General features: G+C 42.3%; 1 protein-coding gene across 2 annotated transcripts in view; it reads left to right on the forward strand.

The window, feature by feature from the left end:
* The window catches only part of EPB41L5 (erythrocyte membrane protein band 4.1 like 5), a 51557-nt gene extending 38286 nt beyond the window's left edge, over positions 1–13271 (forward strand). For both annotated transcript variants that reach the window (XM_045031788.1, XM_045031787.1), the window contains exons 13-17: positions 405–511; positions 1289–1316; positions 6783–6825; positions 8078–8193; positions 12295–13271. In XM_045031788.1, coding sequence (XP_044887723.1) covers positions 405–511; positions 1289–1316; positions 6783–6825; positions 8078–8193; positions 12295–12478 — 478 coding nt within the window. In that variant the 3' untranslated portion in view covers positions 12479–13271. The remainder of the gene's footprint in view (positions 1–404; positions 512–1288; positions 1317–6782; positions 6826–8077; positions 8194–12294) is intronic.
* The last annotated feature ends 1928 nt before the right edge of the window (positions 13272–15199 follow it).

The following is a 15199-nucleotide window of genomic DNA, read 5'->3' on the forward strand; positions in this document are numbered from 1 at the left end:
ATTATAGTCTTCCTATATGACACTGGCCGAGTCTCTTGGGCTCTGATTTTTCCAGAATGAGCCCACAGTTACCATGATTGCGTGTTTAAAATACAAAGTGTGCATCTTGAAGAATCTAACCTTTAAGGAATTATTGCTTAAGTTTTCCCCTTCTGCAAATGGGGATACCACCTCCCTCAGCAGGGGATAAGACTAAAATGTTTGCAAAGTTCTTGAGTCCTTCTGATGAAAGGCGCCATAAAAGTGTAAAGTTGTTTATATCCCTGCAAGTTAGGATTGCTGAGCCATAAAGCAAACAGCTACAAGTAAGCCAAACAAGGTATTTTGTCCCAGTTATGCCTATATTCTGCCTTTGTAAACAAGTGCTTTGTCCCATCATTGTGTACCTTAACTTGCACTTTTAGTGGGAAAACAGAGTACCAGACAACCAAGACCAACAAAGCTAGAAGATCAGCATCCTTTGAAAGGAGGCCCAGCAAGCGATATTCAAGGAGAACACTACAAATGAAAGGTAAAGTGTGACCACACATTGTGGGCAGCACGGGCCACAATGAGAGTGATAGAGTAACATCTTGTGCTGATTCTAGGCAGGAGTTCTTGTGTGGACGTTTTTCCTCATCTTGGAGATCCATCTTTCCTTTGAGTCATTGCTCTTGGGACATATTTGTGACACAGTGTGCTTAACAAACTGGATGACTTCAAGTTGTCTTTGACGTTTTGTGAGGTTACCTAACAGCTAAGTCACCTGTGACTACTGTAAGATGTTTATATAGAAAAATAATTGGTCTAATAAGGAAAGAATTAACTAATGTATGAGCATGATCCCTCACTGAATCCCTTTGCGGTCTGACTGTACTTTCTGTATCAACTTAAAACTCCCCATCCTTGCAAGACCCTGAACATCTCTTTCCCTGCTTGCATCTCAGCCATTGTCCCACCTTGTGATCTACATGCTGCCAGATTTTCTTGCCTTGATATTCCCTTTGTCTCCTTCTCTCACTCTTGCTTTTGCCTGGAATGACCTTCATGTCTGCTTTCAGATCCCTTCATAAATCCTAATCTCCAGTTTAAAAATGTGTTCATCATGCTTCATACGTATTTGTTTTGCAGCTCCTTATCTGTCGTTATTCTAGTCTTTTCCTGTGTATGTTTAATTTAGGCTGTAAGCTCTTTGGGGAAGAGATCTTATTTTTAAGTGTCATGGATATTTATGGTGCTATATAAATACTAACTAACAGAATGAATGCAAATTAAATTTGTAATCAATCTTGTCTGGAATTTTTTGCAGCAAATGTTGCTAAACTTGAAGAAACAAGGTAGGAGACATTTTGCTACTTAATTTCCTTTCTGTTCAGTCTGTATTTAGTCTTGTGTATATGGAGGCAGGTTATAGGGTTAGTTCAACTCTAAAGGAGCACTGTTCATTTAGCTTTTAAGACCAGAATTGACCATTTGATAATCTAGCCTGACCTCCTGAATAACAGAGGCCACAGTGAAAGTTGCTTTTTCAGTTTGGGTAGGTCCTTCCTATTTTTCAGCGGAGAGCTGCTGGGTTTAGGTGATGCTGTCTCATTGAAGGATATTGCCAAGCATGCGTCCTAGCAGGCAAAAATACTTTTGAATTCTGAGGTAGTGGGTTTATGACTAACTCCAGTTCACACTTGCTTTCAAGTGTTGGTGAGGAGGATAGCAGGATTTTCCTGTTGCGTCCTATGAGAGAGTCAAGCAGGCAGGAATAAGAGGATTTCATCTTGCTGACGTCTCTCTACTACAATGATGTGATTGAAATACAAAGCTTGTGGAATTCAGGAGTGGGGAGGAATACTGTGGAACTAGACACTTCCACTAAAATTATTCTCTTCATTTTTACACTTATGCCTTGACTTGTAATAATAATCAGTAGGGAGAGTGCCCAACATTTTAGGAGTGAGGCTGTAATTTTCTTTTGCATTTGTACAGCACCTAGCCCAGTGGAGCCCTAGTCAATGTCTGAGACTCCTAAGTACTACTGCATACAAATAATAAGTAAGGTTCTTCAGTTCCCAATTCACTTTCTACACCTTAGAAATCAACTCATTTAATTATTTCACATTCCTCCTCTTCCTTCTTGAAAGAGATTTTCCAGGATTGTATTATCATTGTAGTAGTAATGTGCATCTCTAAAGCTCATACCACTGTAGTATCTATGCTTTTTTCACATAAATATTCACATCCACAAGGAACAGTGCTCCCTTTTTCAGCCTTCAGATTCTGGTAACTTGTAGAGTCATATTACAAATGCAGTTGGGGCAACCCCCGCAATGCCTACCCAAAGGAGTTGTGAAATGTACACCAAAGGTGGTAAGCCTTGGACTCAGCCGGTTCTCACCTCTCTCCCTTGCATCTCTGAGACCTAGCATAGAAGGCCCTCCCATTGAGGGCCTGTATGTTCCTCTCTGTCAGCCAGAAAGAGTCACAAGGAAAGCCAAGGTGTAGGCTTTGTTCACAATGGTTTCTCACCTTCATTCAGTTTCCAGAGACTTCAGTCCCTCTCCCAACCCTTGGTTGAAGGACCCATCTTTCTCAGCTTGTAAGAGCTCTACTCCTTTTTGTCTGTCTAGTTATGAATGCCAAAGATGGCTTCTGTCTGCTTATATCTACTTTGTTTCAAGAGGCAGGATGGCTTTATGCTGTTTTTCCTTTCCTGTGGACTTTCCACCTCCCCTGTATGTAAGTAGGGTTTCCACTTTTTTGATTCCACCATGCTGAATTTACGTAGTAGACAGGTGAATAGCTGCCTTCTCTCCTGTCTGGGAGGGAATCTGTATGGCCAGACAGTAAAGCATAATCTCATTAAGTATCTGTTTCCTTATATTATAATAATACATACATTTCACAATAATATTAATTACCAGTGTGTACTAGATTCCAGAGAAGACCTCACTCTCTACACTTTTATAATACTGTAATATTGTATACAATCAGTTGAGGTTCAGTGCGCCCCCCCCCCCATGTTTGTACACCAGTAAGTCTTTGAAATGGATTTCTCTGAGGGTTATGCTCAAAGTAAAGTTTAGTCAAGCTGTGAGGAAGCTGACATGGAGTCTAGTGGTGAAGGAAGCGCTGTACTCTTTCTCCCCCATTTGTTAGCTTGATAGCTTTATTTACCTAATATGTAAAAAACGGACCTTCATTGTCTTTGCCTGAGGATTGGGCTGGTCAGAGAATCAAATACTCATTCCTTTGTCTAAGGGAGACCTGTTTACCAGCTCCCTCTGATATGCCCAGTTTAAATACTCTTTAGTCATAATTCCAGCATGCAGCCATAATTCTTAATACAAACTGTGTATATACATTATGCAAGACTGTAAATGATCAGTGAGTTATTAGTTTTCAGATGATACCTCACAAGGCATATTTTGTACAAAGATCAGTACACTAGTGTCTAGAGTGTGAATACAGGGGTTCTTAAGGTCACACATGCTTATAAATACAAGCTAACTCACTCAAACACCCCAGTGTACTTGCACTCCACTGCCCATGGTACATAGGTCTGGATGTTTGCCAGTTTGAGGCTGGCAGGTCATTCTTCTCCCACAATGCCTCCTGTATAATGACATTCCATAGAGGCTTCATCTGTTTCCAGAGCCAAAATCATATTCCTTTCGAGGCTGACTAGATTATTATAACAAGCTATTGGCTCTTCCTCTGTGACTCAAGGGGGAATTAGGTTTGTTTAGCTCATTGAATTTAATGTTTCAGAGTAGCTGCAATGGCCTCGTTTTTCTTTGATTTGTTTCTTCCTGTTCCTGGACATTCTCCCCTCCTCTTTAGTTGGGTTTTCATTTAGTAACTCCCTGTGAATCCAGCTCATTGGGTGGTGCTAGCAGTGGGGACTGGGTGGTAGAGCAGAGAAGAGAAACCAAGGTGAATGCTGTCACTTCCCTGGCCTGTCTAATTGCCACCCATTAACTGGCGCCAAAGAAAGCAGATTGAAAATCCCCTGTTGAAGTATTACATAAAATCCTCAGTATGTTGTTTTGTTGTGGGCTGTTTTTTATTCTCTGCCATTCAGTAATCACTGATGCTGAGGGATATTTGATCTGGCAATTTGTGTGGGTAGAGGCAGATGAAATTTAAAAGCAGTAAAAGTGCAAATGCATGCTGTGGCAGGGAAGCTAAAAGAAAACAGGGTGGAGATAAGATTGGGAGAGTGGGAAGAGTGTTTAAGGTGAATTTGTGTTGGAGAAAGGATAGGCAGGGTTTTGAGTAAACTGTAGGTTACAGTAGGGAGGAAGATTTTTTTTTTTGAGGTGAGACTTGAATGGTATGAAGGATGAGCCCTACACCAGTGGTTCTCAACCAGCGGTACATGTACCCTGGGGGATATGCAGATGTCTTCCAGGGGGTACGTCAACTTATCTAGATCAGTTTCTCTCAACCTGGGAGTTGCTGGATGGGCTTTGGGGGGGAGGTCACAAGTGCAGGGCTGGCATTAGGGGGTGGCAAGTAGGGCAACTGCCCCAGGCCCCATGTCACGGGGGCCCCAAGAAGCTAAGTTACATGCTTGAGCTCCAAGCAGTGTGGCTAGGGCTTCAGACTCCAGAAAGGGGTATAGTAGTCAGGAAAGGTTGAGAACCACGGTCCTACACAGATAGGCCACTGCTAGTGAGAGTGTGAGATCCCTTCTCCGTTCAGGATACTCAGAGTAATAGCAACTGAGGACCAGATTGGAGGAAGTGAGTGGGTAGATATGAAGTCACAGAAAGCGGGTTAAGTGTAGCCATACTTCAAAACTGAAGTGACAAAGAAGCTGATAGATTCCACAGAACAAGGTTGCTTTTACTCTGTCTTCATAGATAGAGGATTGTAGTAATATTTCGTTAAGGGGCTGAGCCTCTGGATTCTCTCCCTTAGTATGGTTCTGGGCAAGTCTCTTCACTATTCTGTGCATCATTTTTCCCCATCTGTAAAATGAGGTTAATACTGACCTACCTCCCAGTGATGTTGGGTGTTCGAAAGCTTAATTAAAGTCTGTAAAGTGCTTTGAAATCCTCTGACGGGGTGGTAGATGTGTAGCTTATTTATTAGTGCTGCTAATTGCTCTTCACATTTTGTTAGTATGCCATTTTACTTGCATCTCATGTTCAAACCAGCCTGGGTGCAGGAAGAGGCGCTCAATACAATTTCCCCGCCTGCCTGTGCTGAAGGCTTTAGTTTCCCTGATACTCATCTTGGTGTTGTGTCATGGCACATTCACCCCCAGAGCAATCAGTGCTGTTTCTGAAACTGCACACTCAAGCATCACTAATTAAAATGCATCATGAAAGATGCATGTTGTTCCTTTCTTTTGTATTAACTCATCGGTGAGGAATGTGTTGATTGTACAAGCATTCCTCAGTATTTTTTTTAAAGATGCAGTATTCTGTGCTTGTAATGCCACACTGCACTTCCCCCTCAGTGCAGAGAGCCTGGTAAGAGAACAGCCAGAGTGCAGCTTGTATGATCTTGGTTGGTGTTATACCTAAAAGGCTATTCGAGAAAAAGGACTTCAGAAATATTGAAACCAGTTTACTCGGCAGGTTGACTGACAGGATGGTTACTCTATGCAAGTGATACCAATTGTCCCAGGCCAGAAGCAACTGGGGCATTAATTGAATTAATAGAATCTGGTTGAAACTCTCTTTTTTTTAAATGAGAGATCGGAAAAGAAGCTTTTTTAGACCAAGTCTTATAATTTTTGGTTAAGATCCGCAATGGCATGAATGTGTGTTGTGGTGGTGTTTTTCTCTTCCATGTCTTTCTGCCCCATGCCCAGCATGTGAGGAACCCTGTCTGAGACTGAACCCTGAATTCCTTCAGCATCCCCTCCCCTACACCCTTTATTACAGCTGCCGTTCATCTAGTGAAGAAGGCAGGAGGGGAACACATTTGGATTTCCACTTCTAAATGGATTGGAATCAGTGTTACCATCTCCCAGGATATTTCTTTTTCTTATAGCCCCAGCTCTTGGAGTCATGTGAATACACGCGAATCTCAGCTTTCATTTAAATATAAAAAAATCTATCCCTTATAATTGTGGAGAAGACCTTAAAAATGTGAAATGTGTGCACTCTACAGACTCAGATATTTGAAGACAAATAAAAAGAATCCCAAATGTGTTTTTTTTAACTCATGATTTTTTTGGTGGCCTGACTCATTATTTTTTAGTATCTGACTAGGGCTAGCAATACTCTGGGCTTCTGAGGAGAGTAGCCTCGTAATATACAGTGTGAACAGTTGCTTTTGAACCTTCCTTCTGAGTAACTTCATGAGACTTCAGATAATAGCAGTTATGTAATCTCAGCCATTTTTGTCCAAAGTTAATTATACAATGAGCGTAAAACAGTAATGAATAGGGAAGGAACTTTTGCCATCAGTCTTATAAAATCTGGCTCGGTATATGCAAAAAGTGTTAAAGGCATGCCTCAGTGTTGTCCTTGCCTCAAGGAGATTTCATATCCATAATCCAGCTAGACATCATGCAATGGGAAGGGAAAAAGTGAGTCAGGATATAGTGAAACTCCAGCCTTAACAAATTGAGAGTCTGCTAGCCCTGCTCTCATTGGAATGAGGTTGCTGACCACAAGCGTAAGGTTTTTAACTTCATTTGGATAGTGATTTTTAGATTAAATGGGAGTAGAAAGACCTCTGGTAAATTGGCATTCAACTTGAAATCTATCTGTTTTTGGTCCCCCACAAAATTTATAAACACATATCTTGATCCCTGAAAGATTCTGATTTACATTTTTCTTGCTTTTCAGCATTCCGAACAATGTCTTACATCAGAATAATGGATCACAACAAGTAAGGCAACCTCTAAGTCATTCATTTCTGAGACTGTTCCCCTAAACACTAAAGCTTCATTGGTCTTTACAGATTTCAAGAGTTGGGGCCTTATGCTAACCTTTTTGAATGCAGTGGCTTCCTTTGACTCTGTCGATTCTAGAGTTACACATTAAACTAGACTTTTATTTCAGCTACTAAGTGACAAGTGGGATCACTGGTTAACTTGGCATGGAGGATTTTAGCTAACTAGCTGGAGAGGGAAATTCCCCACCCCCTCCAACATGTAAACATATTAAATGATGCATAAATTGTTTAGCTGTGTGTGATCTTTGAGTACTATAATAACCTGCAAAATTGTACTAATGCTCTGTATGTTAAACTGCACACACAGGAGAAGGGCAGAGCCTGCTGGCAGTCTTGCTTCCATCTCTTACTAGTGTTCTGGGCTACTGCTCTGGTATTTTTAAAGGGACGTACTTCTGCTATATCAAGGATAAATTACTGGCAAAATCTCAATTTTTTTGTGATTTTAATAAAAGTTTTGACGCATTCATCCCCTCGGTATCTGTGCATGGTAGGTGCTTTGTGTCACTGAAAACAACCATTACCACCTCTCTCCAGAGTTATTAGAATGATACACCAGAGGGGTCAGGTTCCAGAGGCATGGACTCTTCGATGAGAATGCCCCGCCACCCATTCTGGAGTATGTCAGCTGAAGGGGCAGACAGTAAGTGCAACGGAGCAGATCACAGATAGATCACCCCCTAGTGGTGTCCTTCCAGGCCATTAAAAGTATAATCCCTTCAGCCTCATCTGGAAGCAAACAGATGTGCTGGTGCTCTGTATTCATAACTACTTACTCTACTTGAAAGGTGAGCTGCTTTATTCAGCACCAGTTGATGCTTCCAGATGCTATTCAGCGGTAGATGAATTGCAGTAATCTAGCTTTTAGGTTACAAAGTTGTAGATCACTGTTGCAGAGCTAGTCACAGAGGAGAACAGGCTGCATCCAGGTCAAACCATGAATGAAAAAGGGCGCTGCAGCTGTTACCTGCAAATCCAAGAGCAGCACTGTATCCAATATGACCCTGGTACTGTTACCAGCACTTGAAAAGTGGGACATTCATCTCCAATGGGGGGAAGTATCTATGGGAGAAATCTTGTCAAGACTCATGTTTGATCCAGGAGGAGGAGTTGTGTTTTTCCATGTGTCATTGTCATGCAGTAAAGTGGTTAAGATGACTTGCTTGTTTCTGTTTTGTTTCCCAAGAGCTGGAATGCAAAGCCGACCCTGCCTGTCATAATGACAGTTCCATCTGGCCCAGTCTTAGTGGAAATAGAAAACCTTCCTAGGAGCCCTGGAGCCAGCCAGCAAGATACGAAATGGTGCGTTCTCCAGACCCTTGCTAGTTTTTCTTTGATTGAAAGAGAAAGGTCATTTGCTTATGTACAGTCCAAATGCCTTTCTTTTTATAGTTAATCTGCTGTTAAACTACTTGTATTGTCTTTTTGAGGAGAATAAATTGTGAGTCAAGTTAGTGGTGATAAAGCTGGATCAGTGCTTTGAGACCAGGCTGGGTGTGCTGCAGAGGCAACCTGCTCAGCTTCTGAGGGAATCTTTGCTGCTATTCCTATGGAGGAATCTGCTGCAGCATTTTCTCGCTCTGGTGGGAGTTGTTCCACCCTCTACAGCCAACACAGTCTCTGTAACCCAGTGCCTGGAGGCATGCAGCCCAGGAGCAGACTTGTCCTGTTAGATCCTGGGGAAAACGTGCCAATCGTAGATCAAGTTCTTTCTGGATGTCTCCCAGAAATCTTATGCAATGGGTAAACTGACTCTACAGTGCAAAGAGAGGAGGAGTTTTGTTTGGGGAAACTGAAATGGTTGAAGGATAAGAGCTTGATTTCATTTAATTAAAATGTCTGCTCTTGGTACTCCAGCATTTGGGTGAGATTGAGAGTAGATCTTAGCCTTTTAACCAATTATATCCTATAGCATGGGTTGTGACTTCAAATGGGGATGCAATAATCTCAGAAGTGGAGCTCTGATTTGTTAGGCTTTGAGGAGCAGCTGTGATGGGATGCAATGGATTTAAAGCTCTTATCCTAAGCAGTTTCAATCCTCAAAAGAAAAGGTCCTCCATTTGGCTAGAATCTGATTCTCTTTTGCTTGTATGTGTCTTAAAGACAAAACTATGTATATATGGTTAATACCTGACAGTAATGGTGTAAAGAAATGCATTATACAAATCTAACTAATTACATATTAAGTGTTTTTTTTAAATATACTGGATCTTGGATTTAAAGAGGGAGAGTAATTCTGCTCTGCATCTGCTGCATTGTAATTCTGCTGCAAAACATTGGATGAAATGGTGCTTTCTCTTTTTCTTTTGCCCTTGATTTGCCTAGTATCTGAAATCTCTGGGTTGTCTGTGGTGATCTCGTTGATCGGTCGATTCCTTCCCTGGTGGTGGTGGTGGTGGGTGAAAGGTGGTTGTATCTTTATTCTTTCAGCCTTCTCAGTATGATTTTGTTTTGTATTTACTCAATCTAACTGCAAGGTGCTTGCTAGAATCTGGTAACGTCTTTGTTCGGAACATTTGACTCCAGCTCCAAACGGCTCTACATAGGTGTTTTATGGTGGTAGCAATACTGTTATGTAGCAGTAATAAGGTTTCTGTTCTACATTAAAGTTCCATTACTTCTGTCCAGAAGCTGAGATAATTTACAGGCTCATCTATGGCAGTTTTGATCCCAGTGTGCCTGGGTTAGGATTAAGAGCCTGAACCTGTGCTGCTCACAGACCTTGTCAGGAAATCTAGGCTTCTTTGCTAGATTCAGCTGCAGAAGGAAGTTTGTTTGTAGAAGAGGGTGACTGAATATAAAATGTATCTGTTACCTAATGTAACATACCCCAGAAAACATCCATTCTTACTTGACACAGTTTTAATATGTTCACTCAGAAGAAAATAAAACTTTCTCTGTTTATAAAAAAAAAAAAATTGTAGTAACTCATGGAGCCAGTTTTCTTTTTGGTAACGTGGTTTTAACATGGTTTGCTAGCAGCTGTTCTGCCTGCTGTGGTAAGGGATAAATCTAGCCTTAAAATGGGGAAATAAAGAACAGTTTGGAGCTGTGTTGTCAACTATGTGTGCTGCATTCAAGTTTCACAGGCTGGAAATGGGGTTAGGTGGACGCTTTGCTGGAACGTATGTGTCTATTTGAAGGGCTGTGACTTACATGACTTGATATCTTAGTGTCTTGTTGCAGCTAATGGATTTTTTCCTAAACTGCCCTCTGCCTTTAATTGGCCTATTTCCGCATGAATTGGCTTTGGCTTCTGTCACAGAAAAACAGTCCTCCTTTTTGAAAGATAAAGTCCATGGATAGCTGAAAACACTGCTATAAAAAAATAACCTGAAATATTTCAGTGGTTGAGGTGAAGGGATTAGGGTTAAGGATCTAACCTGTCAATTTCTGGGTATTGTTCCTGGCTGGCTACATTACAGCCCTTCCTTTAATTTAAAACTGGAATGCTGCAGGTGTCATAAAGAATAAGCCAGATCATAAGAAGGATTTTCAGTTTTTGTTCTCTGATTTTGAAATCCTCTGCTCCATTGTTTAAATTCCTCAGTACAGAAGAGGTTTCTGCACCATTTTGGCCATACAAATCAAAATGTAACCATCAAACAAAGTGAGGTATTAGCTGCAAAACTGGAGGTCCCCAAACACAAACAGCATCTTTCTGGCTTTGTGCTGGACTAAAAGAGTTGCTTCTGGGATAAAATAGGGGAAGAGGCAATACCAGGTTAGCAAGTCTATTTCCGTGTCAGGGAGCACACAGAGGTCTTACTACCTCCTACGGTGAGCAGCTTTTAATTTGGTTTCTTAAATTATGAAAATTAGGGAATAATTTACAAACAAACCATTTGATGGCTGTTTTAACTTTTGGACCTCATATGCCATTTCTTCACAATATGAATTGCAAAGAACAAAATTCTGAGTACCTATGGGTGAACGTCACGCAAATCTTCTCTCCTTTCTAAAGGAGGACTGTCTAATCATTTACCCTTGTTGTGAATCCTGCATGTCTTTTCTGCTTCCCTGGCTAATGTAATCTTTTAGCTAATGTCCTGCCTGCTCAATTGTTTTGGTGTGGTTAAAAGTATTAAACTGAACTTACTGGGGCATGAGAACTGATGAAATAGGAACACTTTGTAGCTGTATCTGATGATCCACTGACTTGTTTATGGTTAAACTAAATGACTGACTCTAAAATCACCCTATTTAAAGGAGGATATTTTGGAATTTGCTCCCTTGAATAGCTTAGAGAGAGAGCTTGGTCTTTTTGTGAGCATGTCTTACAGAAGTGTACTTCAGGCTCTCGCAAACCATTCTAATGCAGGATTCCGAGTCGGATAGAGAAAAGGCTGGAGCAGTCGCTACATGTTGGTTCATTTTTTTTCCCATCTTGAGGCTTCTTATAAGAAAAGGCTTAAAAATTCTAAAATCAAATTATGCAAGTGTCTGTTTCAGTGGAGCAAGTTAATTATCCCAAGGCCTTATTGCTTCCCACATAAGAGTTACTTGACACTTGCATAAATATATTAATGTCAGGACAGTGCTTTATACATGAATCGTGCGGTATCCTGTTAGTCTTCCTAACCCCTTGAGGACTTTATTCCCAGTGTGGAATGCATTTGCACTGGTTATGTATAGTCACTTTTGTATTACTATGTTTGGCCTTTTCCTAAAGTAATCCACCTCCAATCATATTCTCATATTCAAGGTAATCAAGTACAGCTATGATCAGGTTCTTCAGTAATGTCTAGTTCTTTAGTGAATTCTGCTAATGAAATGTGAGAGATGTGCTGTAGTGATCCCCTCTTTGACTATAATGCTTGTTTTTATGATGTCCTCTTTCCTTCTTTTCCCCTCCTTTCATTTGCCTTGAGAACCTGCCTTCTTTGGTAGCTTTGAACCTTGCTGTTGCATGTAGTAGCTTGTTTCCACTGTGCACTGAGACATGTCATTCAAATCCTTTAATGCTGCTAAACATGTAAAGCACTCTGTCAAGGAGGTGTATTCCTTCATGGCTTTGCCTGTTTTCTCATCTGTGAAACAGGGATAACACTTAGCTTTATAAAATGCTTTGGAATCTATAGATGAAAAGCACATTGTAAATTACAAGCATTACATACATGAGATGCCTTAATTTTCCATTTTGAAACTTTTGCAGAACTAAATATATACAATCTGGCAGCAGCAATGAAGGGGTTAATTTGACATTCCAGCTATTTTATTCTGTGTATATCCTTGCATACTTCCTTTATTAGGTGTTTGACATTCGGCAATTTAGTTCTTCCTTACTATTTTTTTTTCACATCATTCTTCCCTCCTTTCCTCTCACCTCCTACTGTCTTCCACCCCCTTCCCCTTCCGTTGCTAATTACTAACTGTGCCCCCTCCCAATCCCCAATGATCCAGGCCCTTTGATGCTGCTGACTGCCGTCAACGTGGTGGAAGTGTATGGAACGCATGGGCCTCGCCCTCGACCCAGTCTGCGGATAGACACTACACTGATTTTGTCCATGAGCGCAATGTGAAGAATGCAGGAATTCATAGTGATGCCATTGGTTATGCTGTCCAAACTACCATGACCGATCTATGAGACGTTGGCCTTTTTGGAGCTTGAGGCTGTTCTGTAACACAGTCTGGAATGTTACCTTTTCTGAGTTGTCTCTAAGATAAGGACAATGGACGCAGAGCTGATTAGGAAAACCCAGACCTTGTGCCAAGGCCCCTGCATATGGTGCTGTTGTATTGAATCTTTTAAAGAAAAAATAGCATATACACTACTAGTCTGTTACCCCAGGTATTCTTGTACTGAAAAGAGTGTGTATCTTTTTAATTGTGTTAAGATTTTTCTTAACGATTAAAGGATTTTAGCTGGTTGTAACTCTGAGGACCGACCCCTGCAGGAATTTGCATCTGTAACAAAGTTGGGTATTGCACCTGTGGTATTAAGTGTGATTTCAGGAATTGAACTAAATCAGAGGACCATCATTATGTATAACTGCCCTTCCTCTTGCTCCATAATTGTTTGTTTAAAAAAGCATGTTTCTTGGAAATTAAATGAAATTATTTTATTAAAAAAAAAAAATCAGAGCCCCGGAAAAGGTACCAAGTTGAATTTGGGGGGAGGGGTAGCAGGGAGAGTATATTTTTGAAGGATGTCTTAACTGCTTGTATAGGAAAACCATGTTTCTTCCCCGGTTTTCACTGTAGGGAAGGTTTTAAGACTTTTGCTATTAGTGGAACAGCTCAGTCCATATCTATATGTACACTTAAGAACAGCTCAGTTCTTAATACACTGAACCATAGGCTTGATCCTGTTCCTGTTGTCAGTGTCTTCCTGGCAACACTCCACCCCAGTTTGAATAAACACTATTACTGCTACTCCAGAAAACAGTTTGCCATGAGTTTTTTAGCTCCCTAGTATTTTGGTTATTGTTACTAAAATAACTGGTATGAAGCAATAGTTTGGAAAATGGTCTAACTTTGGGAAAATACCATTTTAGTCTCTGTAATTGTCAGGGTAAGTTTACCTCATAAACGGAAACATTTTGAACAGTCTGAAGTAAGAGATGTGCACGTATGTGAGGGAGAGAAAGTGAGAGAAAGATCTTAGGCTTGGTCTACACACAGACTTACGTCACTATAACCGAGTCACTCAGAGGTGTGAAAAATCCACAGCCCTGAGAGATGCTGTTGTACCGATTGAAATCCTGATGTAGACAGCAATGTGTCAACAGGAGTGCTTCTCCTGTCGACAGAGCTACTGCCTCTTGGGGAAGTGGAGTACCTATGCCGACGGGAGAAGCTCTCCCGTTGGTGTAGGTTATGTCTTTATTACACGCTGCAGCACTGTACGTGTAAACTTGCTCCGCATTCATAGTTGTCAATACAATTTACTATCACGTTGGATCACAGATTTTCTTTCCTTTTTTGGCCATTGTCTCTACCCACAGGTCTGCTTACACCCCTCTCACCTGATTTAGGAATAGGATCCATGGGTTCTGAATGTCATGCCATACAAACATCTTTGGTCTAAAGGAAGTTTGCCAAACTACAAGGTCTATAGATGTCCTCTTTTGGCAGGATGGAGAACAAAGAGGCATTTCCCCCTTAAAAATTGCAGTGGACCTTCTATTGTTTGTGGTCTTGCAATTAGGAAATACACTTCTTAAAAAGTCACTTACTGACATCTGAACCAATAACTCAGTTCACTGGCTTAGTGAGAATCTTGAGCATGCTCTAACATCATTGGTTTCATAGCCAGAATTCACACTAGACCAGGGGCGGGCAAACTTTTTGGCCTGAGGGCCGCATCGCGTTTCATAAATCGTATGGAGGGCCGGTTACGGGAGGGGGTCATGGCCTGGCCCCCACCTCCTATCTGCCCCCCTCCCCAGGACTTCTGCCCCATCCAATCCCCCTGTTCTCTGTCGGCCCCTCTGGGACCCCTGCCCCATCCCCACACACCCCCATTCCTTGTCTCCTGACTGCCCCCGGAAACGCTGCCCCCTGCCGCCCCATCCAACCCCCCCCCCTTCCTGACTGCCCCCCGGAACCCCTGCCCCCATTCAGCCCCCTGTTTCCTCCTGGACCACCATCCACACCCCCGCCCCCCTGACCACCACCCCGAACTCCCCTGCCCTCTATCCAGCCTCCCTCCCACCCACCCCCGGCTCCCTGTCCCCTTACCGTGCTGCCTGGAGCACCAGTGGCTGGCGGTGCTACAGCCACACCGCTGCTGCCACCACGCAGCACAGAGGCCGAGTCAGGCTGGGCTCTGCAGCTGTGCTAACCCAGGAGCTCACAGCCCAGCCTCCCAGAGCATTGCGCCAGCGGCGGAGTGAGCAAAGGGGAACAGCGGGGGAGGGGCCGGGGGCGAGCCTCCTGGGCCAGGAGCTCAGGGGCTGCGCAGGACGGTCCCTTGGGCTGTAGTTTGCCCACCCCTGCACTAGACCCTTTCAGATAATGATTTTAGCTTCAAGGGTGTGTGAATATTTCCAGAAAATCTATGGAGTGTATCCCACACTCATCTGGGTTTACAGAAACAATATGCGTTATTAAATGTCTTTCCCTCCCCCCGCCCTTTACCTGAAAACAATAATAGAATTGTGTGACTTGCAGCCATGAGGACCTGATACTGGCCCCTTTCCTCACGCACGTGGTCTCATTGACTCTATCCAGAGTCAGAGACCACTCAGGTATTTAAGAACTGACAGACTGGTCCCAGGCTTCAAATAAGTGTTACTGACCATCAAACTTAATCACTTAGGGATCTGGGGCAAAAATTGGTCCTGCTAGTGAAGGCAGGGGGCTG

Source organism: Mauremys mutica, chromosome 10 (genome assembly GCF_020497125.1).
Source record: "Mauremys mutica isolate MM-2020 ecotype Southern chromosome 10, ASM2049712v1, whole genome shotgun sequence".
NCBI lineage: Eukaryota > Metazoa > Chordata > Testudines > Geoemydidae > Mauremys > Mauremys mutica.